Source organism: Passer domesticus, chromosome 6, assembly GCF_036417665.1.
Source record: "Passer domesticus isolate bPasDom1 chromosome 6, bPasDom1.hap1, whole genome shotgun sequence".
Taxonomy (NCBI): domain Eukaryota; kingdom Metazoa; phylum Chordata; class Aves; order Passeriformes; family Passeridae; genus Passer; species Passer domesticus.
In genome coordinates, this window is record NC_087479.1 from 7,590,966 (window position 1) to 7,617,070 (window position 26,105).

Consider the following 26,105-nt stretch of genomic DNA (forward strand, 5'->3'; position numbering starts at 1 on the left):
GCCCCAAGTGTGAGGTGGCTCCACACCTCTTCAAAGCACCACACACAAGGTCTCACTCCATAAGCAGGGCTTTTTCATCCTTTATTCAGTGGGAAAGTTTCACTAAAACAGCATTTCAGGGATATTTCTGTGTTTCCAAAGACACAAAGTGAAAGCCCCAAACCCTTAAAACACTGAAGGAATACTACCTGCATCTGCATTTGCATGGAGTCCTTCTCAGTAGCTCTCTTTTGCTCAGCCTCCAATAACTGCAGCATCCTCTGCTCCAGCTGCTGTTTTGACACCATTGTATCAGTAAGTTTACTGTGCAAGCTCTGGATTTCATTGTCTTTGGCCACAAGCTTATTCTGCACATCTGTAGCAGAAATGTCAGGATTTTAATTCAGAAATCAATATTTAACTTTGGGGGAAATAATTTTCACTGTAAAGGGGGAGGCTGATTAGGAGCCTCACTCCAGGGCTCAGCTCCCACACCAGCATTCAGACTACCTGGGATCCCAAAACACTTTCCCCAGGGGTGCTGAAGCAGGGCTGACTTCACCTGAGCTTTCTTAAAGACATTTACTCAATAATGCCCTTTTTTTTTTTTTACAAATGGCAACAGCCAGTTCACTGCAGTAAGCATTATTTGGGAATTTTGTGATACGTGCCTTGTTGTGCTGCTTCATGTTCTGCTGTTCTTTTCCTGAGATAAGCCTGGATTTCTTCCCATCTTCTCTCTGCATCCTGCTGCTGGACCTTCACATTGAAGAAAGAGTTGATGAGAAGAATTTAATTAATTTCTTTACCTTTAATTTCTTTTTGAAGCATTCAGAGTGCATCTCCTCAGTGCTAGTCCCAAAACATATGGCAATGAAGTGAAATTGTTTCTTGTTTCCATTAGGGCACATCAGAGAGACAGAGTGCTCTGTAATCCTCCTCCTAGACTAGCTCAGCCTATTAATTTGAAAGGCAAATTGTGAACAGGATTTCATTATAGGCTCTTAACAGAATGGTTTCTGTAATATGAAAATGTAGCACTTTGCCCTGATAGTTCAGAATTAACACTAGAAGCCAGACCAGCCAAGCATCACATAAATCTGCATTCAGTAATTAAAACATCTCAACTCTAGATACCAATTCTCCATCTGCCAGGGCAAAAGGCAAGGAGAACTTCTGGTATATCAGATTTAATTGCAAATATTAAGGAAATCATGAGCTCTGGATTGACATCCTCACCTGAAAACACTTTCTCTTCTAAAAAAAAAATCCAAATAGTTTTTCTTCCAAAGAAACAGAAAGAGATTTATCTAGAAGCCTGTCCACTTACACTTTATGTCTTTAAGAAGTGTATTTATTGTAAAAATTAGGCACACATTTAATCAAAAGCATGTCGCTTCAAATAAAAACCACACAAGGACAGTGTCATCTGGATGAATGGCTCTGAAATACCAACTCCTATTGGAATTGTACTCTCACAGAAAGCAAAATAAAAAGCTTAACTGGTGATGTTGAAAAGATATTTACCTGGAAGGTAAGTTTCACTTCACAGGAAGGTCTGTAACCACTCAAAACCCAGTGCACTGAATCAAACCATTAAACAAACCCCAAGGCTGGCTGAGCCCATCTGAAACAAGCAGCTCAAGCAACTCCCACCCGCCTCACATCCCAGCTCAGACAAAACCCTGAGCACAACCTGACAGGCAGAGCAAACCCCAGGCACCTTGAGCTGAGCCACTGCCTGCTCTGCATTCTTCTTCTGGAGCTCCTCTTGCTGCAGTTTGCTGTTCTTCTCCCCCAGCTCGTTCATCAGCCTGGCGTAGTCCTGGCGCAGCTTGTTCAGCTCTGCCGACTGCCTGCAAACAAACAAACAAACATTGCCACAGGTTTGCCACTCAAATGTCAACAGCAAGTCCTGTATTTGCAACTAAAGGGTGGGTTTGGGGTGTTTTCCCCCTCTGAAATTGTTTTATCCTAGGAAAGGGATGAGGGTCAGGTACTCCTGGCCATAGCAGCAGAACCATGGCTCCTGGTCAGCAGCACAAGTCAGTAGCCACAAGCCAGGGTCAGGAACTAAAGGTCAGCAATGAGGCACAAGCAGCAGCTCCTGGAACAGGTCTGCAAGCTGACTGGCAAGATTTGGACAGGCTGATGTCAGCTAAAGAGGCTCAGCATAAGGAAAGGTCTCACATTGAAATTCACATTCTTTTCCTTTTCCCATAAAGGATTATTGATCTTGGCTTGCTGGGGACTATTCCTCCTGGACTAACTGCACACATTTCTTCAGAATATTTGTTGCCTCCTGGCCTTGACCTGACTATTAACTTATGAAGGTATCTGATGCACTTTCTCAGCTGGGAGAGGAGATGCATTTGTTCAGCCCAAGGGAAGAATTTTAAGAGGCTCCCCTTTGTGCCTAAGCAAGTAAAAAGCATTTCATTTTTATCTCAAGTTTGCTTGAATTAAAGCCTTTTCAGGATAACTGCCTGAAAGATGATGATGCTTCATTTAAACGAACAGGACACATAAAATGAAAGTTCCACACCCTACTCTGAGCACTTCACAATCAGTAACAAACAGCTGAGAGAGGATATTGTGTCAGTTTTGTCTTCTACACACCTTAACCAGGGTGCTCAGCTTTTACCTGGACAATGCACAAAATCCTCCCTGCCAGCTCAGGGGCAGCCCAAGTCATAACTCCCAAAAGACAATTTTTGTTTCTCCAAACATTTGCAACACCAGCAAATAAATCCAAGTGCCACCCCAGCAGCATCAGTAACTGCAGGGTATTGATATGTAAGTTTAGAGCTGCTGTTCTCCCAAGAGGCAACAATCAGCACCTCTCCTAAAGCCCCAGGGGAAGGATACACACACACCCTGCCAAAAACACCAGAGGTGCCTGAGCACTGCTGCACTTCTTTCTCTTAAAGCCTCAGCAGCACAGCCTAAAAGCTCAGGCTTCAAGTTGAAAAAAGGCAATTATTTGTTCTGAAAGCCCTGGCTCAATGCAAACACCACCAACTACCTGTTCAGCCCAAAACATTTGTGTTCCCAGCTTAACCACTAACTCAGAGACAGCCAAGGACTTGGAAACAAAAGAAGCAGAAGCCAGAACAACTCTTCAGGGGAGGCTCAAAGACACACAGAGCTGCCAACATACTTGCTCTCCATTTGATTGGTGGAAGTGCTGACAGCATCTCTCAGGATACCATTTTCCTGCTTCAGGTGGCTTATTTCTGCCTCCATCTGCTCACGGAGCTGCTGGAACTGATGGGGAAAGAAAGATCAATTCCATAAAAGATTAGGCTAAGGAGCAATAAAAACAAAATAAAGCTGCTTGTAGAAGGAGGTAAGATATCACAATAATTTCAGTAAATAAAACTAAGTGGATTTTTTGGGAGAGGGGGAGCTTTGTTCCTTCCTCACACACCAGTTCTTAAATTAAACTGTGCTACTGAGACCCTCATGCTCAAATCAAAGCACAGGTTTCCATTTATATCAGTGCATCAACCTATTTATCAAGGCAGCCTTTTTTATTGTTTAAAAGGCTACAAAAGTGTTACTCAGAATACCAATTGCTCAGCTACATAACGTGAGATATTTATCAATAACTAGATAGCAATATATCACTTTTCCAAAGGGAAATAAAACAAACATGCTGTGAATTATCATTAGATAATCCTCATTTGCTGTTCCTTTCAACAAACCAGGAAAAGTAACAAAAAACTAACAATACAAAGATTACAGCCCGCAAACTCCAAAAGGCTAATCCTCATCTAATATTCTGATTTTCAGCAAGGTTCCAAAGCTGAGGCAGAAAGAAGCCCTGATAATCCAAGGTTCAGAATGGTGTGAACAAAGTCAAAAGGCAGGATTTAAAGAGAAAAAAGGGACTCTGGTTATGCAGACACAGCAAAGCTGGTCCTGGAGCCCAAACGTCTGCTCTGAAAATCCTTGAGCACACACAACACTCTTCCTTTATCAGTGCCAATCTGCAGATATGGCTGACACCATTCCAAGACCCAGTTTCAACAAGTGGATGATTCATCAGTGAGCATTTCTCACACTAGAAAATCCAAATAAATATTTGTGTAACAACCCAGCAGCAGGGAGCAGTCCCTAGAAGGGCAGCCACCTCCAGTTCTGCCCCAACAAACATAACAAGCTGGGCCTTGGATGTTTACTGGGGGCTTCTTTTCCTTGACTTTTTTGGTTTTTAATGCCAACAAGATGCCAAGAGAAGCAGAGGCACAAACCCCACCCAACTGGAAGCTGTGACCATTTTCAGCTCCTCTGCCATGCTGCAGCACATCAGCAGAGGGAGCAGGACCAAGCATCGGATCTTTTGTATTTCCTTTCTCCAGCTCAGCCTGGGACAGCAGCACTTGCTAAAGTCTCCCAGGTGTGCCCAGGTCTCCTTCCCCCTTCCCCAGCCAGCAGCAAGACCCTCTCCTTGTCCAGTTATCTACACAGGTTCTAAGGAAGTTTCCTCTGCTCCAAAATTGCAGAGATGCTGCTCTCCAAATGGCCATGAGAGAAGATACAGTTTTGAAGTTGGGAAGTTCACATGTTGGGCTTAATGCTGTGACATCCACACAGGACAGAATGACTAGAATGAAATCTAAGCATAAGATAGATTTTTCTAAGGAAAATGGCCCAAGTTAAACTTTTAAATCTGATTAAACAAACCCTTCTAAGGTCACTCCATTACAAAGCAACTAAAATAGAAAGTAACAAGTGTCTTAAAAAAATACAAGTGGCTGCTCTTCAAATATTTCCAGCAAAGCACTCCCTCAGGCACTGATATTTCATGTGTATTATGCCATGCTGTCACTCTGTACCATAATCTTAGAGACATTTTGCTGCTACTAAATGATCATCAGCATTAGTGGCTCCCTTAAGCTGAGTATTTCAATTAGACTTTACACTTTAATTGAATAATACTTCAGCAGAACACCAGGAAGGAAAAGTCACTAGATCAGGGACCAGCTGCCTGGCCAGCACTGGGCTTTACACACCTCAAAAGCCACCCGTGAGAACTCCCTTTCCTTTAAACCAGGAAGCTGCCACAAAGTTTTGCAGTGATTTCTCAGCAGTCATGCACGAGCACCAACTCCAGGAGTTTTGGCAAAGCATTTACCTTTATCTTCATCTGCTGAGACTCCTGGTAGCTGACGTGGATTTTGCTCTGGAAGGTGCCATGCTCCTTCTCCAGCGCGTTGATGCGCTCGCGCATCTTGGCCGTGAGCAAACCATTCCTCTCCTTCTCTGCCACCAGCTCCTGGGGTGGAAGTGACAGCAAAAGGGAAACAAATCACCCACTGCTGCTTTCTTAAGGCTAAGTGTCTTTAAGGTAACTACAAATACAGCAAGTGTGCATCAAACCAAAGTTGCTGGAGTTCTGGGTGCTGAGAATTTTAGACTCTCTGTGCTGACAGACTCTGACTCCCAGGAGAGCACTTCAAAATTTGACCTGAGGCTGTGGAACAGCCTTCCAAAATTGATTGATAGCAGAGGGATTATGGGTGTGTAGTTGATTACAAGTGTGTAATATCACAGGGTGGAAAACTTAAGAGTTTAGAGGTTTACAATATAGCAATATATATACAGAGCAAGATAGAAAATGTTAAAACAAAAGCTAGTCCTTCTTCTTCACCTTCTTCTCCATGGGTTTGGGTGGTATTTTGCAATTGGACAGAAAAGTCTGCACTGCGGACTTGGAGTGATTAGTTATTGCATTAAAAGTGAAAATTTTTTAAGTGTCATTTCTTAATTAGAGAGTTTAGCCTTAAAAAACCTTATAACGAAAGATTGTTAACCATTTTATATCTAATTAGTGAAGAACTGCAGAACTCACCACCTGTGAAACTAACATAAATGAGAAATAATAAACACCTAAGTCTGAACACAAACTATCATCCATCTGGAGTACCTTCAATCCCAACCTCAACAAGAGAAAAAAGAAGCCAAAAAACCAACATTTACTGGTGTGAGGATCGAACTCACAACCTTCCTGAAGTCAGCATGAAATCTTTGTTCAGCAAATTCACAGAATCAAATCAAACTTCCAAAACCTTACACTGATCCTGTATCACCATAAATCTCACGTTTATTAAAAAGTTTGCCAATTTAAACACTGATCTTGCTTTGTCTCAGAAGAGATGGGAGTCTTATTTCTATCAAGTCTGGCCAAATCACAGAGTCCTAACAACTAAAACCACAGATATCACAGAGGACAAAGCTTAGACATTCATCCCAAGTTTAGCAAAATGAAGAACACAGGTAAAGCACCATGGCAAAATAGAGCACTTTAGAGCAAAATAATTGCTTTGTAGCAGGTAGCAAAGCCAACAGCTTTGCCACAGGAGATGGGCTATTAGTGCACTACAAAGGCCAGAGAAGCCCTGAATCCCACCAGCATGATGCCATATTATAGCTTTCAGATGAAAATACACATTGCTTTTTAATCTTTTATTAGCCAGTAATTCAACCCAAACACCTGAGAAATCCACAGAGCTGCTCCTCTGCAATATAAATGCACTTGCTGTAGTAAGCAAAACCATTAAGTGCAGCTTTCAGCAGCTGTCATCACACAAATAGGAGTTTGTACCACCCAAGCTTCAGGTGTTTTCAGCCACACAACTCCTAACACTGCCAGGGAGTCTTGACACAATTTAAATGCTCTAAATTATTAGCCTAAATACCCTCCATTTCTTTGGAGTAATTATAGTCTTTTTCACCTTTTAGTTTAAATAAAAGCTATTCTGTCTGGCAGATCAAACTCCAAGTTTTAAACCACTTCTGCAAATACAATACAGACAGCTTCAAACAAATCTTTCTCCATGCCTTTTTTTAACTAAGATGCAATTAAAAGAAGGGCACCAGGACACACTGCAGCCTCCTCTATCCCTACACCAATTCCACCATTCACTTGGAGTTCTCCATAACCCAGCTACCCTGTCAGGGCAGAACCAGAGATCCTGGGAAGATTAACTTTTCTCCAGTCTGTGTTTTGCCAAATACCTCTGAGTCTTGAGGTACTCAGCTCTTGCTCTCATTTATCCTCTCCAGGTACTATCTTTATCAAGATCCCTGCAGGAATCACTCTGCACCTTAAAGCATCTTTAGCTTTTGACAGTGCTTTCAGAGAAACACATTAACTGGGAGATAAGAGCTTTTATCAGTCCAGCTGAGCTTTATCCCTTGTTTGTCCTGATACTTCAGCATTGCAGCAACTTTGTTTTTATCCATTTTCTCCCAGCTTTTCCTTCCCCAATTCAGATGGGAAACACCCCCCAATGACTCCTACCTCTCTACAGCTCCTGCCTCTTTTACAAGCACCACTTTGCAGATGTTTTTTTTTCCCCAAAGACATCTGCATTTCCCACACTCAGATTCCTTCATCCATTCCCTCTGCCCCTTCAGCAGCAGATCCCTCTCTCCAATTTTATTCTGCAGTCCTGAGCCAGTTTCTTTTTTTCCCTCCAAACACATCACAAGCCCTTTCTCTCTATAATTACATATTGACTATCCCAAACCTCTTGATCCCACTTGTAAACACCTGTGTCCTGCCAGGAGCTCACACAACACCCACTCTCCTCTTCCCCTCTCATCTCCCAACTCCTGCATCCTCTGACCACTCTGCTCCCACCTCTGGCCACCCAGCTTTCTGTGCCCAAATTATGTCCCACAACGTGGCCTTCCCAAGTCTAATGCTCATGTGCTTCCAGATCAGCCAAAACACATAAATCTTTCTCCCAACACTCCAAAATTCCCATAACTGCCTCATTATTTGGTCTGCTATAAGTGTTTTCCTCTGAAACATTCATAAAAGAGTAAATTTTCATAAACTAGTTTTGACAGTGCTGCATCAGGATCCCAAAGCAATCCCAACTCCAAAGCAATCAGAGCTGCACCTCCAGGGGTAAGCAGGCAGTCTGCACTTTCTGTAGTTTCCTTCTTGAAGAAAACCAATGATTGTGGTGCCTAGAAACACACAGGCATGTGAATGCTACACTATGGACCAAATTAAAATTATGATGCAGGAAAGACATTTCATATTTGCATCCACAGAACAATCTCATAGTGAAGGAAGTGCTTTAAAAAGATTTGAAAAGAAAAACAGGCTCAGCTTACAAGTCTCAGTAAATTGAACTCCCTGGAAAAACTACTGGATAAAAACTGCATAAATACAATGTAAAAATCAAATGTAGTGTCTTGGTAAGCTTTTTCAGTAAAAATATTCCACCTCTTGGCTTATACTAAGCTCAGTAAACCAGCATTTGCTGGCTGTTAGTCCTCCAAACCCCTGCTCCTCTCTACACCCATGAACACCTCAGTACTTACCTGGGAGAGCTGCTTGCACTGCTCCTTTGCCACAGCTGCCTCCTCCTTCATTGCTGTGAGCATCTTCTCCTTGTCCTGGAGCTGGTGCAGAGCTGCAGCTGTCTCAGCCTTGCTGGCCTGCAGCAGGATGACATAAAAATAACCACTACTAGTGGCACAGCACACTAAAAGGCAGCAGAGCAAACCTGAGAGGAGGAAACACTCCCTTCCTGCTCCCAAATTTTCCATCTGCACTTTGGTGCACGTGGCACCACCACCAGTACCCAATTCTGCCACTAATGGATTCACCAGGCAAAGAAATGCATTTTGAAAGCATGGAAAGCAATTAAGAGGGTAAATGAGCTCTTAAGGTGCTTCCCATTTGAAGAGAGCTGCAGTGGGGAAAACAAAGAATATCCATTAACAGAAATAATGGAAGCAGAGGCAGAGATGCTGAATCAGTCAATAACTGTGGTTGGAAGGACTTCCAAGATCAGCTGGTCCAGCCCAGATCAGGGCAGGTATAATCCAACAAATGTAATTGCTTGAAGAATCTCACCACAAAGGGAAAAGGAAACACTGATCTGGTGTCTCCTTCCACTTCCCAGGAGAGCCTCCAGCTGATGTAGTTACATTTCTGCTGGCACACTGACACAAAAAGTTTCAGAGATACTCCAGGGAACAGACCTAGAGGAACAATCCCCATGGTCCTGGTACTTGCATACTGGTCCTACAAATGAAATAAATGTAATAAAGAGCACAAATTCTATGTGTTTGTGCTCAGATTTGACTCAGTGAAGTGTGATGGTTGTGCACTCTCAGCCCTTGAAGGTTTCAAGCCCAGACTGGATAAAGCCCTGAGCAGCCTGTGCTGACCTCAGAGCTGGTGCTGCTTTGGGGAGGAGGTTGGACTACTTGGACTTCACCCACTGAAGTCTGAGAACTGAAGAAGGAAAGAAGTGTCAGTCCCACTAATGGACCTTGAATTTGTCTGGAAATTCTCCTCTAGTGATAATGTGCATGCCTGCAGTACAAACACACTGTCAGGGACTTGCATGAGCTACAGAGAGAACACAATTCACACTTCCACCTACAGAAACCCACTTTTTTTTGTGGTCTATAAACCCAGGAACTAGTTTTCATCCTAAAGGATCAGCTTTAACACCAAACCTTCCTTTAAAAGAAAAAAAAAAATAGAGCAAGCAGGGTGGCTGCTCAAACAGGCAACACCATTCCAGGGGCAGCACTACTGGGGTTTTGTCCTTGGAAGTTTTCAAGATGCAACTGGACAAATCCCTGAGCAAATTGCTCAGAATGCAGTGTTGGACCTGTTCTGAGCAGGCAGCTGGACTGCAGAGCCCCCTGAAGCCCCTCCCAGCCCAAAGTGTGCTGTTATTCTGATATATTGCATTAATTGGACTGACACGTAGCCAGTTCTGCATTTCTGTTCTGGTACCAAGTCTGCAGAGGAACACAGGATTGCAAGAGCTCAAGTGTGACACACAGGATGTGACAAGCACAAAGTGACACCCACAGTGAGTCATGGCAGGGAGGAGTAGGTGTGTGCCCAGCAACAGGATGAGAAGCAATGGCCACAACCTAAAACACAAGCTGCACCTCAACATGAGAAAGAGCTGCATTCCCTGGAGGATGGCAGAGACCTGGCACAGCTACCCAGGGAAGGGGTGGAGTTTCCCTCTCTGGAGACATTCCAGATCCACATGGACACATTCCTGTGTCACCTGCTCCAGGTGACCCTGCCTTGGCCAGGGGATTGGACTGGATGGCCTCCAGAGCTCCCTTCCACCCCAAGGATTGTGAGATTCTGCACTGATAAGATATTGGTGGACACCATTCTCTTCTGTCCTGGCTACAAGAATTAAAAAGAGCTGCCAAGCACTGGCACAAGCTGCCCAGAGGGGTTTTGCAGCCATTCCCTGAAGGCTTTAAGATATCCAGACTGGATGAAGGCCTGAGCAGCATGGGCTGACCTCAGAGCTGGTCCTGCTTCAAGCAGGAGGCTGGACCACTCCAAACCCCTTGAGGTCCCTTCCAAGCCTGCAGTGCCCTACAATCCTATGAAAAATATCCAAAGAAGTCAAACTGCACTGTGTAGACTTGCAAAACACAGAATTAGCTGATCAAGGCAAGCACAGCTTGTTCTGAATTCCTCCCATAGCTTATCCTATTTACACATCTGGGAAAGATCACTCCCAAAAGCCACCAGCCATCCCTCCCCGTGCCAACACACACGTGTCAGCAGCAGCATTCCTGCTTTATTCCTTGCTCTCCACAGCCATGCCTGCTCTTCCCAAGCGGCCAGAGCCACCCCTGGCGTGGCAGATGGCAGCACAAAGGCATGTGACAGCTCACTGCTGCATGCCAGGCAGGCACAGAGCAGCTGGAGAGAGTGTCCCAAAGGCAGACTGCCCAGATCACACTGACAGAGCTCATCTGACAGCACCCCTTCCAATTTCTGTGTGTTTAATCAGTTCTGTCTTCCCCCCACACTCCACAGTCATTCACCTTTTGCAAGAAATCATGAATTGCACCAGATTTTTCCTTTAACACCTCCACTACACAACGGGCCTCGTCTTCAGAGAAGATCATATTCTTCATGGATGCTACAAAATCCTTGAATTTTACTTCAGCATTCTCTGCAACACAGAAGGGAGGATTTATTTACTTTGGACTCCATACAGAATTATTTATTTTGCCTTGAAACAGCATGTGATAGGGTATCATTATGCATTATATTTAATTCCAGTCTGAAATGCCAAGAAGCAAGAGGTCATGAACATTCAGCAAAAACAACATCTCTCCAATTTAAACCCGATAACAATCTGCCAGCTGATAGTTTTGGGAAAAGAGAAAATCCCACCACTCTGTTTGCACAGTTGGTAACATTTATAGTGTTGCTAGCAAGAAGACAAAGCATAACACAGATTTTGGAGGAGAAAAATAGCATAAATGTGAAAAATTCAAGGGTCCTTTCCAGTGTATCATGACAGTAATTTAAACTGAGCTCTCAATTTGGAGGGACAGCCTGGCTGCACAAGCAATATGCACATGGAAAGTTAATTAATTAAGAAACTGGCACATTTTTGATTACAATATATGGAAGACAAAAATATTAACTTCCAAATTTAGATTGAGGGAACTGCTGCAAGAAGAGTTCAGCAGCAGGAAGATAAATCAGTAAGATCCCTCTTAATGGCTGACCAAGTGTTTAAAAAGACACACAAGGAAACACAATTCAACTGAAACAAAACTGTTTTCTCAAACAAAAACCACTGCTCACAAACAGGCTGCTCATAGACAGGTCATTAGGTGGCCCTCTGACTCCAGGAAATAGGAGCACAAGACCAAGGCACCTCATATTCTTGCCAAATATTCACCAATGCCCAAAAGTGTGTGAAGGTATGGGAATAATTTTAAAAAGCACAAGCTTAAAAGTGATGCTTGGTCAGAAATTGTCCCACAGATAATGGAAACAGGTCTGGGTTTCTCACCACATGTGCTATACATGCTCCTGAAATCAAGTAACACATCAAACCCAAAGATCTGTCTGAGAAATAAATAAAGTGCAAAAAAGCAGCAGTGACTCTATGCCCTAAAATAAATTACAAAACATAAAACCACTGAATGACAGAGCATGGAATGGGAGAGCTGAGGAATTCCAGCACACTCTGTCCTAGTCCTAAATCCAACTTAGTCTTCACTTCAGCTCACATCAGAGCTGCACTGACATCACCAGTGATGCTGCTACCAGGAATATGCCAAGATCCTGAGCCCACAGCCCAGGAACTGATCCCAGCTGGGCCAGGACCAGCCCCAGCCCTGTCACCCCTGAAGGCACGGAGACCTTGCCCTTGCATCCAAGGAGCTTACAATTAGAGCAGGGCAAGATTTCTATCTTGGGAGGGCAAATCCCAGCTGACACAGGAGAATTAGGAGTTCATGCAGAAGGTCAGCATGCTGAGGAAATGAGAAGGGACAGGAGCATGTGAGGAGCTCTGATGCTGCAGAACAGTAACATGCAGCCACTGAGCCAGCAGCACAACAGGAACCTCAGGAATGTGGGAATCCAATTAAAGAGCTGCCAGGAAGCTTTCCAGGGGATATTTTAGAAGACAAGACTAAAAAGAGAGGCTCCAAAGAGTGAAACGAGTGACCAGACAGTGCTGAAGAATCAGCCTTCTGCCCAAAGCTGAGCTGGGTGTCACTGCTCAGCTGCCTGGCTTCTCTCTGGCTGCTCACAAACTTCAGGTCTCACCTTATGGCTCAGTAAGTTTGTCAGGCTTTGAGATGGCCAGAGGCCTATTTAAAGCTTCAGAGTAGAACACAATGCTCATTAACCACTCCAGGCATCTGTGGGAGAGTATGAAGGAAGTTCTCCTGTCCCAACCAATTCCAACTGCACTGAAGGGAAAATTTGGACTCTCTCTGGAAATTGCCAGACTCTCTCCACTGACAATCTGCTTCAGGTCACTCTGTATTGCACTGGGTCAGCCTCAGACAGCTCCATGAACAGTCCTAGAGCGTGCAGGCTGCCCTTCCAGCCTCCAGCAGACCCCAAGAGACCAGCAGACCCTCCAGCAGACCCTTGTGCTGAACGCCCTGGGTTTGGAGTCCATCCCTGTGAGCAATGTCTGAACTCTCCACTGTGAACTCCCTCGCTGCATCTGTGTGGTCTGTGATCGCCCCTTTGCTCACTGGGGACACAAAAGCCCAGTCAGAGCTGAAAGGATTCAGATGGCACTGAGCCCTTTCCACAGTGCCAAAAACAAGGCAGAAACGAGCACACACAAGAAGAGCATCCTGTAAAAATTTTTTCCTCAAATCCCTTCTTCACATTACATCAGAGAGGATCCCCGCTCCCCACACGTCTTCCCTACTGAATTTTGCAAGCAGGCTATGCCAGAAAGAGACTGAAATATCAGTTTCTTACCTTTATCTGTTTCATTCTTCAGTTTCTTGCCACTGCCCTTCTGGATGCCCTCATTCACATTGTGTTTTACAACTTCAACCGGCTCACGCTTTTCCAAAGTGCCTGAGTCAGAATTATCCATCAAAGGAATATAAGTAGTTGCTTGAATAAGAGGTTCATCCACCAAAACTGTAATCATAAGTCCACAGGATGGGTTAAAGCTTTGTAATAATTGACACCAGTATTTTTAGAAAAGGTGCCACAACATTAAGAGTTGAAGTAAAGCATCTCTAACCTCAACAGTTAATTATACTCTCCATTTCTATTATCCTTCACAGTTTAACTCATTAAAGCTCTTCAGGTAAGTCCATTAAATAAAGGTCTCTAATGCATAGTAATTTAATAGCTTCAATTAAATTTCTACATCCAAAGCTGTCTTTTAGCATTTTACCAAGAAGAGAAGAACCTTTACACTTGACTTTCATTTCACTTTAGTAAGAAAGTTGCACGTGGCATCAATGGTTTTACTTGTGGCTGTGGAGGAAATCATTCAGCATCCCTAAAATATGAGTAAAGCCTTTTGTCCCTATTCTGTTAAAAGCTGGTACTTCACTGCCAGCATTTCCAGGGATTACATCACCTGTGAACTCAGCCACTTAGGCAGAACATGCAGCAGGGGCAGCACTCAAGCTTGTTTTGCATGCAGACTCCACTGCACTTAATGAAGATTTCTCATCTGTCAGAGCAGGTTTTGGGCATCATTAACATGCAGAGAGGTGCTCAGAGGCACTGCCTGACCCCAGCCCTCCACTCCCACACCACTGGATCACCGTGGTGAGGAGCAGCCTCTGTCCAAAGAGCTCTTCAGCAGACAAAAGCAGGTGAGGGGACAGCAGGAGTGACAGAGCTGGGGCAAGAGGCACAGCCAGAGCTGCAGCTTGCTCAGCTCCTGTTCCTGCTCCACAGTGCCTGCAGGATGCCAGAGGTTGTGCATGGGCCAGCAGGCAAATCACTGCCCCAGCCAGCCCAGAGTGCAGGGCTGATGGACAACAGATGCCAGGCAGCAGCACAGAGAGAGGAGGAATTGGGTGGGATGCAGGGTTTTGGCAGCAGTGCAGAACAAGTAGGCACTCCTGGCTGCCAAAGTGCCAGTTATGAAACACTCTTAAATTCTGGCTGCTGTAAAAGGAGGAGAATAGGCCAGATGGACCTTTTTGTGTCACCTGGTTCTCTCCACTTAAGCAGCCAGCAAACACCTGCAGGTACACTGCAAGCTCAGAAGAGAGGAGAGCTCTCCTCTAGCAGAAATAACCACCAGCTGCTCTCCTCATATTTTCCCTTCCTCTCCTTATGAACTTCCCTTCCTTTCAACACCTATTTAATATCAATGAGACATTTTGCAGTATGAAATCCCCACAGTCGTGTCTTGGCTAATCCTGGTGTCCACCACAGCTCATTTTTACTCTGTCATTTTGGAGAGATGGCTTGAAAAGAAAACAGTTTGCATTCAAATAATGCATCAGCTCTTGCCCTGTAGCACTGACAGCTCAGCTTTGCTACTGCTGAGCTGGTACTAACATTTCCTGCCATGTACAAACAAGTCTGTGGCCCCTAAAAAAGTGCAATACATCCATTTCCATCAGGAAAAGCACAAGAACATCCATAAAAGGTGATCACATCCTGAGTTCCCCATCAGTAGGCTTTTCCTAAGAATCATTTAGGAGTTTTTCAGTTGTACAGGAACCCTACAGAGCTTGGAACTCCATCCTGGACTGAACAGGGTCCATGACAGATCTGCACCCTGATAACCTGACCAAAGTATAAAGGGAACAGTGGGCAACAGTGTCTCCTCCAGGAGCAGCCCAGAAGAGTCTTGAGAAGCTGACAAGCTGGCCTCACAGAACTTCATGGTCACCCTGTGCCCAAAAGCCAGACACAACAGCAGTCATTGTAAAAAATTAAAAAAAAAAAAAAAAGAAAAACACACAGACACAGAGGCACAGTAAGCCAAGAGGACACAAGAAGCAGCATCTTGGCAGAGAACAAGGGATGACAACAGTGGAGGCCTTGACAGCAAAGATGAACAGTTTCTGTTGGAGCAAGAGCCAGCCAACAAAAGGACAGTAAGAGAGGAATGTGGTCAAAGCAACTGGCTGAAAAAACTGCAATCTTGTTTGGGGCAATGACTGCAGCAGTTCCAGACATGCCTTGCTCAGAGCAACTTCAAGTCTGCCCAGCTTATACTCGAAGTGTGTTTATTATTCCTCATTCAAGTGTGGATATTTGGATCCAAGAGAGCTCAGAAAGGTTCACAACATTCATTATCTCATGCTCAGTGGTACCAGATGTTCATAAAATTTAACAGGATCTCAAGCTCAGCAATCTTTCCTACCTGGAATTCCTGCTTTTTCAAATCAAGAGTTATTTACTATTGAGTACAAGTTCCTTTTCCAAAGGAAGAGGAACTAAAGGATGGATGGGAAAAAGGTTTAACAGTCAGGTTTATCTGAGCAATGTCACAGACTGGATTCTTACCATTATCAACTTTCTGCTTCTTTGCAGAGACCTTCTTCTTCCCTGACACATTTTCTTGCTTTATCTCCTGGTGGAGCAGCACTGGCTCTTGCTTTTTGGCAGGAGATACAACAGAATCAGTCTTACTATCTTGATCATCTGCAACAGACAATTAAGACAATATATGCTCTTCTGTATATTCTCAGCATTACTTTTCAATCAGCAGGTCTGTAATAACCAAATTCTCCAATCCCAGGAAAACAAACTCACCTCTTTTAAATCAGAACACAAACTTATCCCCATATACATACACACACAGACTCACACACACACAATTCCCAGATCAGGTGAGACCCCAAAGCAACAGGAAGGTTCAGCAAAGTCAAGAGCCACAGCACTCAGTGATTTTTAAGACAGGAATCTCATGTGCAAGCAGAACACATGGCAATGCAAGGAACAGTTTAACAACTCCAATCCAGATTTCACTGTGACAGAACAGACAGCACATATTACCCATATCAGTTTCTTATTCAGAAGTGTACTTTTCCCCTCCATGAACCCACTTGGGCACTTTAAACACACACCCCCAATAGCTACTGGGACTGTGAGAAGCAGAAAATAAGCGTTTCCCATTAGGGAACTGTTCTTTTTAAAAGCAGTTTCTACTGAGAATTTTTTTTATCATTTTGGACAGCCTGTGCTATATTAAGATTCTTGTCAGAGCTGACACGCACCGCACAGGGCTCTGGTGTCAGCTCCTGTAATCAAGGATAAGAGCTCGTTGTGGCTGCCCTCAGAACTGTGCTTGCAGACCACATTTTAACTGTGCCACAGAGATTTGCAGAGAACACCCACAAACAAGATTGGATACTTTCTCTGTTGGTAGTGGGTGGGTATTTTTTTCTCCAGTTTTTTGGGTTGTTTTTTTTTCAGAAAAAGAAAAAATCTACCACATCAAGCAGCAATGTCATTCTTTTTCCTCACTCCCTGTGCAGACCTGCTGTGCCTGCATCTCACAAGGGGATCTGCAAATATCTTGAGTTTCATTTATTTCTAGAACTGGGTATTTTTATTCTTTTTTCACTTCTATTCCTAGTCAAGACAACCACACAGAGACATATCCTGCCGAGGATATGGTCAAGACAGTCAGAAGTGATTCTGATGAGTTTTTGGTTTGTTCCAGGTTGGATATTTCAGTCACAACAGCCAGACCAGTTTTAGTATCAGTTCCATTCAGTTAAAGAGGTGTAGCAAGTGGGCAGCAATGAATCAACCACCAACCCATGAATCAGCCACCAAACACCTCTCTGTGCATTAAGCCTGCACTTACAGTAATTTATTTTGCAGACTGCTATGAGATTTCTTGAGATGCCCAACCTTATCAGAGCAACCACTCTTAGGACTCCCTTTTTCCACAGCCTGGCTCAGAATGCACACAGCAAAACTATCTAATGACTTCTCTCAGTTAATCAAAATTTTGATTGAGAGCAAAGCAGCCAAATCACAGAGCAAAGCAGAGGAACGAGCTACTCTGTTTCACTTTATCTTTAGTAGAAGAAAGCAAGGATGGGAGGAGGAAAACCAGAGCACTGCTGCCAGATGAAAAACAAGGGGGAAAAAAAGCAATAGCTCATAAAAAAGGAGAAGGTTAGAAGGGAGCTTTGCCCCGTAGAGATCAGGCAGAACAGTTGTGAGAGACACTCTGTAGCCTTGCAAAAAGCAGAACACGGTTTTGGCGTTCTGTGCAAGAAGCATATGCAACATCAGATACCCATTCCATTTTTCTGCTTCTTCTGCCCAGGCTTCTTCTTAGCTGCTGTTGGTTCAGATGGTGGAGTGGGCTGTTTTGTAACAGGGACTGGATCTACTTTCTTGCCTGAAGACTTGGATCCTTCCGAGTCCTTAGTTACGTGATCATCTTGGTTGGCCTTGTGCTTCTTCTCCTTCTTCTTCCGCTCCCTGAGGCCGGCGGGGGGCTCGGTGCCACCCGAGGGGACAGCAGGGACGGGCTCCTCATCCGTGCTCAGGGCATCAGACAGCTTAAAGTCCCGAGGGGCATTCTCCGAGTCAGACTCGTGGATGTTCCCGTTCTGAGCCTCTTTCTTCTTGTTCTTCTTCTTCTCGGTTTTCTTTTTATCGGCCTTGCTGGGTGGGAACTTCAGGTCCCGTTTCTGTTTGGCGAGGACCTCATCGTATAAAGTCTCTTTCATGAAAAGCCAGAAGAAGAGGAAGATGACTGTAATAACCACAGAAGGAATGAGGATGATGAAGTAGGTAGACTCGTAAAACTCCATTGTGCTTTTTCTTAGCTATGATTTCTTAAAAAACCTACAGGAGAAAGGAAAAAAAAAGAGGAAAAATTAGGTTTTGAACAGGTTTTCCCTCAGTGTTATTTCCTCCACCAATTATAATAATAAAAGAAGATTTCTCCTTGTTATAGAGCAGCCTCAAAGTAGCTTTAATAAAATTACCAAACTACATCAGCCATGGAACAGCTTCTGGAATCATTTACCACTTGCTTCAAAGTTGTTGGCTGGACAGGAAGAAGTGCAGTTTGCCAGACTGCTGATCTGGGGAGAGAATATTCCCTTCCCTTGCTTTCCTTCATCCTCCTCACTCTTCCTTCCCACGTGACTTTCATAAAGGTAAAGCTTTTGATTTCATAAATACATGAGACAGCACTTCCAGAGGCTGTGAAATAAAGACCAGTAAGTATATGCAGAACTCCACTCTTTTTCTTTTTTTTTTTTCCTTTCATAAACCAAATATAAAGAATTAAGATTCTTATCCTGGCAAGTGGGAGTTAAATTTCACCTTCCTTTTGTTCCCAGATTTATGACAGCTTCAAAAGTGGAATGAGGAGAAGACAGGAGAGAGCCCTGAATTTTAGTCAGCCATAAAGAATCAGGTATTTTCAAAACTGCTTTTTGAAGTCTAAAACCCAGCTTTACACTCAGGAAAATTCCATACATTTATGGGGAAACAGGAAGATCTGTTACTTATTTTGAACATGTGATGGCATAAAAGTTCTAGGGCACTTATACAGACCAGATGATTCCAGGATAATTTGCTGAAAACAGTATTTTTGTCCCAAACATCATATTTATTTTCTTTCTAAAAAAGCAGGAACCACAGAGCTTAAAAAAAAAAGTCAGAACAAGGTTAAAAAACCTAACTTTGGGGTCAAAACAAGCCAGATTTTCCCATTTCATGACTGATTGCTATAAAAAGACCTGGATTTTTGCAAGAAGAATACAAAAAAAAATCTTCTCCAGACTGTTTGCTCCAAGAAGGAAAATAAACAAAAAAAAAAAAAAAAAAAAAAAAAAAGCCACCACCTAATATTGGAAAAAAAATCCACACTTAATCCAAACTAATTAGGCAACTGCAATTCCCAATCCACCAATTCAGTTTAAAACCCATCATGGAAAGCACATGCCACAACTCCATTTTCCTCTACACAAGAAAAAATTACTCTTCAACTCGAGTGTCCCTTGGGACACCCATCCTCCTGGGAATGAAAGGCAGGGATTTAACCCAGGTTGCTCAGAATATTTCCACTGCTGCTTGAAAAATGAAAACAGATGTGTCTACCCAGGGCAGAGGGAATAAATCCACAGAGAAGCTGCTTGGTGCAGGGAGAGGGCAAGCTCTCCTTGCCTCTGGGCAGAGCATTTACTCATTTCAAGTTGTTTTACCTCAATTCCTGACTGGTTTGGAAGCTGCTGTCACAAACTGGCTTGTGCCATCCTGCCACACTGCAGAGAGCTCGGTGTGGAGTCTGGCTCTGGCTCAAGAGGGAAGAGTTGTTATATAGAATGATTTCTGGACAGAGAGGAGTTCCTGTGATAATATATTTGTACAGTGCATTGAGCAGCACAGAAAGCAAGGCTTGGGAACACTAATTTGGCTATTAAGTTATCCAAATAAAAGACTAACACTTCAATACACTAATTATTCATCAGTTGTCTTAACATTAAGTCTCCTCCCAGTTTGTACTTATTTTCTGCATGCACACAGCTCACTGAAAATTACAGGGTCTAAAATTACATCCAGCACAGAAAGTTTTGGAAGGGCTGAGAGGGATGAGAAGAAAAGCTTGTCTTTTGGGGGAAAAAAAGCACAGATGCTCAAAACTAAGCTGGAGCTTTCAAAATGATTAATTACAGCTACTTGATAAACCCAGCTCCCTGCACTAAGTGATCTAATATTAGTCATCTCTTGAAGGAAGCAGATCTTGAAAATTTGTCTCAGCCAGAGTCAATATTGAATGCTTATGGGGAAAAGCTAATCCCCAAAGTAAATATGTAATTAAGCAGATTTTTCACAAGTGTAATTAAGTTGATCATTACAATACATTACTGCAGCAGCTACAATAGCCAAGCACAAGGAGCCCAGCACAGCCCAGCTCATGACAGCAGCACACAGCCAGCCATGAACTCATGGCATGGACAGGCACACCCTACACAGCTCCCAGCATCTGACACCAGATGCTCAGGGCAAAGCACAGGCTCAGGGTAACACGTGCTGGTAAAGAGCTTCAAGGCTCTTCAAGAGGGTCAGGAGGGCACCATGGCCACCAAGGCAGGACATGCTCCACAAAGTGATGGCTGCTCCGAGACCAGAGAGGAGAGACACACTGAAGAGCTACAGCTGCTTCCAGAGGAGCCATAAATCCATAATGACAACAGCTACTCTGGGTGGGGAATGTGTGCTGGACTAGCTAAGCTCTGATCTCAGAGCTAGACAAGCTCTGCTGAGCCTCTGTCCCCCACCCTGCTCCCCCCTCCCTGCACTTCCCCAAGAACAGGATCATCTCCCAGATCTGGAGCATGACACTGCAGTGATGAGGTCCAGAACATGCCCAAGCTCCACTCCTGCTCTCTGCACTTCCCCAAAAACAGGATCATCTCCCAGATCTGGAGCATGACACTGCAGTGATGAGGTCCAGAGCACCCTGGCTCCATTCCTGCTCCCTGTACTTCCCCAAAAACGGGATCATCTCCCAGATCTGGAGCATGACACTGCAGTGATGAGGTCCAGAGCATCCCCAAGCTCCATTCCTGCTCCTGTCCCCCTCCTGCTCATTAGGGCAAAGCCAAACATGAGCCACACAGACCTTTCCACCCCAAACACTGATCAGAGGAAGGTAGATCTGATCTCTGAATTCCATACACAAATCCAGTTTTTCACATAGAAGCACAGTTCAAAAAACCCCACTAAATCTAAATATAAGTCTCAGGGTGTAACTAGAATTGATTAAGCATACAGGAACAGCAAGCAAAAGCTCTGCTCTGATGGTCAGACTAATTTCTCATCTCAGCCCAGCAAGAGTATTTAAAACTCACTCAAGGGGGATCTCACTGCTGCTGGCTCTATGCAGAATAACAAAACAACATCCATCACACCACCCTCTGTCAAAATGTCTTTATAAAGTGGCATCCTTGCCATGGGGTAAATTGGCAGTGTTTTGGCTCACACACAGTTTCCACTTGTCCTTTGACAATCTACAATTACTACAACAGTTCTATAATTTCCATTTATATTTCTGTATTACACTGACAAGCCATCTAGGAACAAACAGAACCACTCCATAGGGGGAAAAATTCTATGCCATGTAGAAATAAACAGAATGAAGAAACTCATTCTATTAAGACAGAAAAAAGCAAATGCTGCATTGACACACCTGCACCTACCAGCTTAACTGCTCCATTTAGTTTTACCATCCTGGTTAGGAGACACTCTCAAAAAAAAAAAAAAAAAAAAAAAAAAAAAAAAAAAAAAAAAAAAAAAAAAAAGTGGACTTTTTATCACTTGCAGCTCTGAAGTCTCCAGGGTGGCTGCACCAGCTCCCCACCCACCCAAACCCACAATCCCAGCAAGGCACTCCCAGCAGCAATCACACTGCACTCCCCCTCCCTACTGCCTACAGAGGCACAGCAACTTTAGCTACACTTAAATTTCAAGGGATTTGGTTAAATACTCACCTTTGATCTGCATTTGATATTCAACCTGCTCTTGATCACGTTTCTCAGAGTCCAGCACCCGTGCCAGGCTCCCCCCTTGCAGACATGCTCCCGTCTCACCCGTAAGTTCCAAACCTCACAACATCCCTTCAGTCATTCTGAAAAAGGGGAACAAGCTGCATCTGTCCCAGGCCGTGCACAGACCCAGTTACTGTTCCCATCCTGCCTTTAACAAAAGAATTGCACTTTTGTTCCCTGAACAGAGCCCGTGCCACAGAAAAATAACTATTTCTGAACTCCAGTGTGCTATTACTGCCTGCACCTGACTTCTCCTGCCAGTTCATGCTGCCCTGGATTTTCTAACCCACCCTCTGCCTTTCTGCACTTAAATCTCAAGTTTCACCCTGTGCAGATACCACAATTCACAGGATATTCATTCAGTTTAGGTCCAGCGGATTAACTTACTTGAGAAGATAGAAATAAATTATAGCTCCATCTGGCTAATGAGTCACTCATAGCTTAGCCCCAGCACATGAGAAGCACGGCTTCTATAAATGCTTGGGTCCCAAAATGCACATAATCTTCAGGGATTTGTGCCTCTTTGAAAAACTAACATTAAAGAGGGGAAATACAGGTACCAAGATGCCTTTTTTTAAAATACTAAGCAGTTTAGGAGATACCACGTATGATTTAGCCAAGGCAACAGCTCCTTTAATTGGGATATTTCCCTGGGATTTTCTCAAGCTGGCAAGCAGACTCCCATCCAACAGTCACTAGGAACACAGCAAGAAGTCTCAGAGCTGTATCTGGACTGAATAAATTCCTCCAACAGATAACATTATTTTTGTTCTCCCTAATCTGCACGCAGCTTGGAACACGCTCCATATCAGCCAGCTGCAAAGAGGATCCTCCTGAAAACAGCTTCACTCCCAAACCCATCCTCCCCCACAACTTTTCCAGAGAAAAGCCTGCAACTTGGGCAACTAAACCCAGACCTGCCACAGGCAAGGTATGAAATTAAACAAGAAGTTCAGCCACTCCATGCCTATTCCACATTCATACAGCAAGAGCAACCAGCTCTCTGTGACTTGTTTGCATTACCTGACTAAAGCACTGCTGGGCTCCAGCTCTAGGAAGGGGGGCTGCCAGAAAAACCTCAGGGTAGCTCATTTAACATCAGTGTTGGTACTGTATATGGGAGAACTGCAGAATTACAGCTTAGGTGGGTTTAGATTTGGGTTTTTTAAGCAGCCCTGTGTGTTACTGAAAAAACATGATGGGTTTTTCGTGTCCCAAGACAAGACAAAAAAGACAGCAGAGCTGCTGTGATGTGACACAAAGAGTTGTTGGAGCAGGCAGGGATTTTAGCCCATCAAACTTGCTTGAGTTCATTAAGACCTGGCTAACTTCAACAGGTGAGCCACACTGGGAAGGAAGGAGCCCCTGCAGTCCTCAGCATTCCCAAAACCACCCAGTGCAGAGAACACCAGCAAGGAGCTGACTGCACCCAAGCAGTTTTTCACAGGAGAATTAAGGTATTGCACATAAACTTCACCTGACACCTACATAAAGAAAGAGGCACAGCTTCCAATAAGGTCACACACAATCTTCTCACAGGTCACTTTTAAATTGCACAGTTTGAAGTCATGCATGAGGCACTCAGCAGCCACAAAAGCTGGAGCTCTAAATGGACCTGTGAGTTTTGATCCCAGTGGCAAATCAGAAAATTACAGGAGAGAGTGATAGAATACCCCGAGTTGGAAGGGACCCACAATGATCACTGGGTCCAACTCCTGGCCCTGCACAGATACCCCCACAATCCCACCCTGTGACTGAGAGCATGTTCCAAACACTCCTGAAGCTCTGGCAGCCTTGGAGTTGGGACCATTCCCTGGGGAAAGAACCTGATATCCAACCCAAACCTCCCCTGACACAGCTCCAGCCATTCCCTCAGGTCCTGTTGCTGCTCAGAAGGAGAGATCAGCATCTGCCCCTCCACTTCCCCTCGTGAGGAAGCTGCAGACCAGGATCAACTCTGCCCTCAGCTCATCCCCTCCAGGCTGAACAAGCCAGGTGACCTCGGCCACTCCTCTCCTGGCTTCCCCTCTAGACCCTTCACCACTTCCATGGCCCTTGGGTACCCTCCAACACTTTCCTAACCTTGTTATATTGTGGCATCCATATTACTCAGGGTAAAATTTAACCTACATATTTGTATTCTCTTTAAATAATATAGTTTTGTATCTCTATTTCCATGCTCTGTTTACACCAATCCCCCCAAACCCAAGACTTGGAGGGGGGGAAGCATAATAAACAGCATTTCAAGCTCTGAATTTTTCATTTTAAGTCTTGCCCTGACAGCATGATTTGTGCAGCCACAGGAGAAAGCTGTAGACACTCAAAAACACCAACTGAGCCATTCAGGTGTTAAAACTACTCTTCCCAGGAAGGAGACCTGTTCAAGGGAAGCTCAACAGTGCTTGACACCCCCTCCAAGGTGCTGACAGCAAGAGCAGAGCAAAACTTGTCAATAAATCTTGCTCTCCACTTTATTTCACTGATACAATTAAGCCATTTGCAGAGCACAAGCTCAGTGCTTCAAATACCCTCTAGGTAAATATTTTCCATTCCAAACATGCCGCTGTTTGTACCATCTGTTAGGCTCTGTCTGCTCTCAGTCGCTTGATGTTAGTTAACACAGACAAGCTCTTTATTAAATTCCAGAAAGAGTAGCTTTGCTTCAACAAAAGCCTTTACTTTCAGATTTTTTTTTGATGCAGCTTCAGAGCCAACACCTGACAAACTGCAGCAGCAGCAGCAGCGCCGAGAGGAAGCCGGGAGCGCAATACGGCTGCACCACCTCGCCACCAGCACCAGCAGATGGCCTTGATCTTGTCCCAGTGCCGGCAGCAGGGAGCACCCAGGTACCTCCCACAAGAGGTTTCCACCACAGCCCGGCTGTTTGGGCAAGTTCCTACAAGATAAGGCAGGGCAGGGATTCACCAGGCGGCAGCTGACGCCCTGAAACCACCTGGGCTGGAGGATAAAGCCCAGCACTGGAATTAGCATCAGTGAAAGTGGAGCGAGCAACCTTGTGTTTAGCTGGGGATAAATGCACACACACCTGCTGCTGGCACAGAGTGGGAAAATCACACTCTGCATTCCTCACACTGATATCCCAAACTGCACAGAGCCTGGCACAGCAGCACCCACTGGGCTCACCAAAGCACGGGCACAAATACACGGATATCACCAATGGTGTGGCAGCAGGACCAGGGCAGGGATTGTCCCCTGTGCTGGGCACTGCTGCAGCACCTTTGGTCCTGGGGGCAGCTTTGGGACCCTCAGGAAAATAAAGATGTAGAGGAGCTGGAGCTTGTCCAGAAAAGGGAGCAGAGCTGGGGAAGGGTTGGGAGCACCAGGAACAGCTGAGGGGGTTCAGCCTGGAGAAAGGGAGGCTCAGGAGGGACCTTCTTGCTCTCCACAACTCCCTGGCAGGAGGAGGAAGCCAAAGGCTCAGGCTCTGCTCCCACAGAACAAGGGACAGGACATGAGGAAATGGCCTCAAGCTGCACCAGGGGAGGTTTAGATTGGATATTAGGGAAATTTTCTTCATTGAAAGGGTGGTCAGGCACTGGCACAGACTGCCAAGGGGAGGGATGGAGCCCCCATCCCTCGGGGATTTCAAAGCTGTGTGGATGTGGCACTTGGGGACAGGGGTCAGTGGTGGCCTTGGCAGGGCTGAGGGAATGGTTGGACTTGATCTTACAGGGCTCTTCCAACCTAAATGAGTCTATATTGCTCAGCACAGCAAAGTTTTAGGAAACCAAAACATTTCTTGCAGTATTTGTGAGGGGATTTTACTTGGGATAAAAACCAGTGTGTGTCAGGATCAGCAAAAAATGTCCTTGGCTTCACCAGGCTCCAGAAACTGCAAGTTTCCCCTTTAAATCACTATCAGCTAACTCACACATACAACCCTATTATCCCCAGAGTTAGAAGATAACAAATTATCTTTACACTACCTTTTTCCAAAGTGCCTGCAAAGAATCAAAGGTTTCTTTCTTCCAGCAGGAATTACTCAGCAAGTCTGCATCTTCCCATCGCTACTTCCAAGGAGTCCCTGAGGCTTCCCCAGCTCCTTCCTTCACACATGCATGTACAGACACGCTCTGCCCACACCACCATGAACTATTTGAGAGGCATTTAAACACCCAAGCAGCCAGCTCAGGCTTTTGGGTAAGCACTTCCCCTTTCCCTGCTCTCCACGCAGGCAGGGACCAGATCAGACATTTGCTCTTCAATCACCGCCCGCTTCCGTGCACAGGGAACTGGGAAGTGATACTTCTCAAAATAGGAAGGCACTAAAAAAGAGATCACAGAATTTTCTC

At 44.6% G+C, this 26,105-nt stretch overlaps 1 protein-coding gene across 17 annotated transcripts in view; it reads right to left on the minus strand.

Annotated features, from left to right (window-relative positions):
* KTN1 (kinectin 1) overlaps positions 1-26,105 on the minus strand; it is a 77,328-nt gene that overhangs the window by 36,447 nt on the left and 14,776 nt on the right. For 14 of the 17 annotated variants that reach the window (XM_064423053.1, XM_064423042.1, XM_064423054.1 and 11 more), the window contains exons 2-11: positions 17,520-18,076; positions 15,770-15,907; positions 13,256-13,423; positions 10,831-10,961; positions 8,326-8,442; positions 5,120-5,260; positions 3,140-3,246; positions 1,703-1,835; positions 651-738; positions 189-355 (exon numbers count right to left, since the gene is read on the minus strand). In XM_064423053.1, coding sequence (XP_064279123.1) covers positions 189-355; positions 651-738; positions 1,703-1,835; positions 3,140-3,246; positions 5,120-5,260; positions 8,326-8,442; positions 10,831-10,961; positions 13,256-13,423; positions 15,770-15,907; positions 17,520-18,042 — 1,713 coding nt within the window. In that variant the 5' untranslated portion in view covers positions 18,043-18,076. Of the gene's footprint in view, positions 1-188; positions 356-650; positions 739-1,702; positions 1,836-3,139; positions 3,247-5,119; positions 5,261-8,325; positions 8,443-10,830; positions 10,962-13,255; positions 13,424-15,769; positions 15,908-17,519; positions 18,077-21,735; positions 21,873-26,105 lie in introns of those variants that run through there. The other 3 variants (XM_064423038.1, XM_064423047.1, XM_064423041.1) reach the window with 3 other exon arrangements.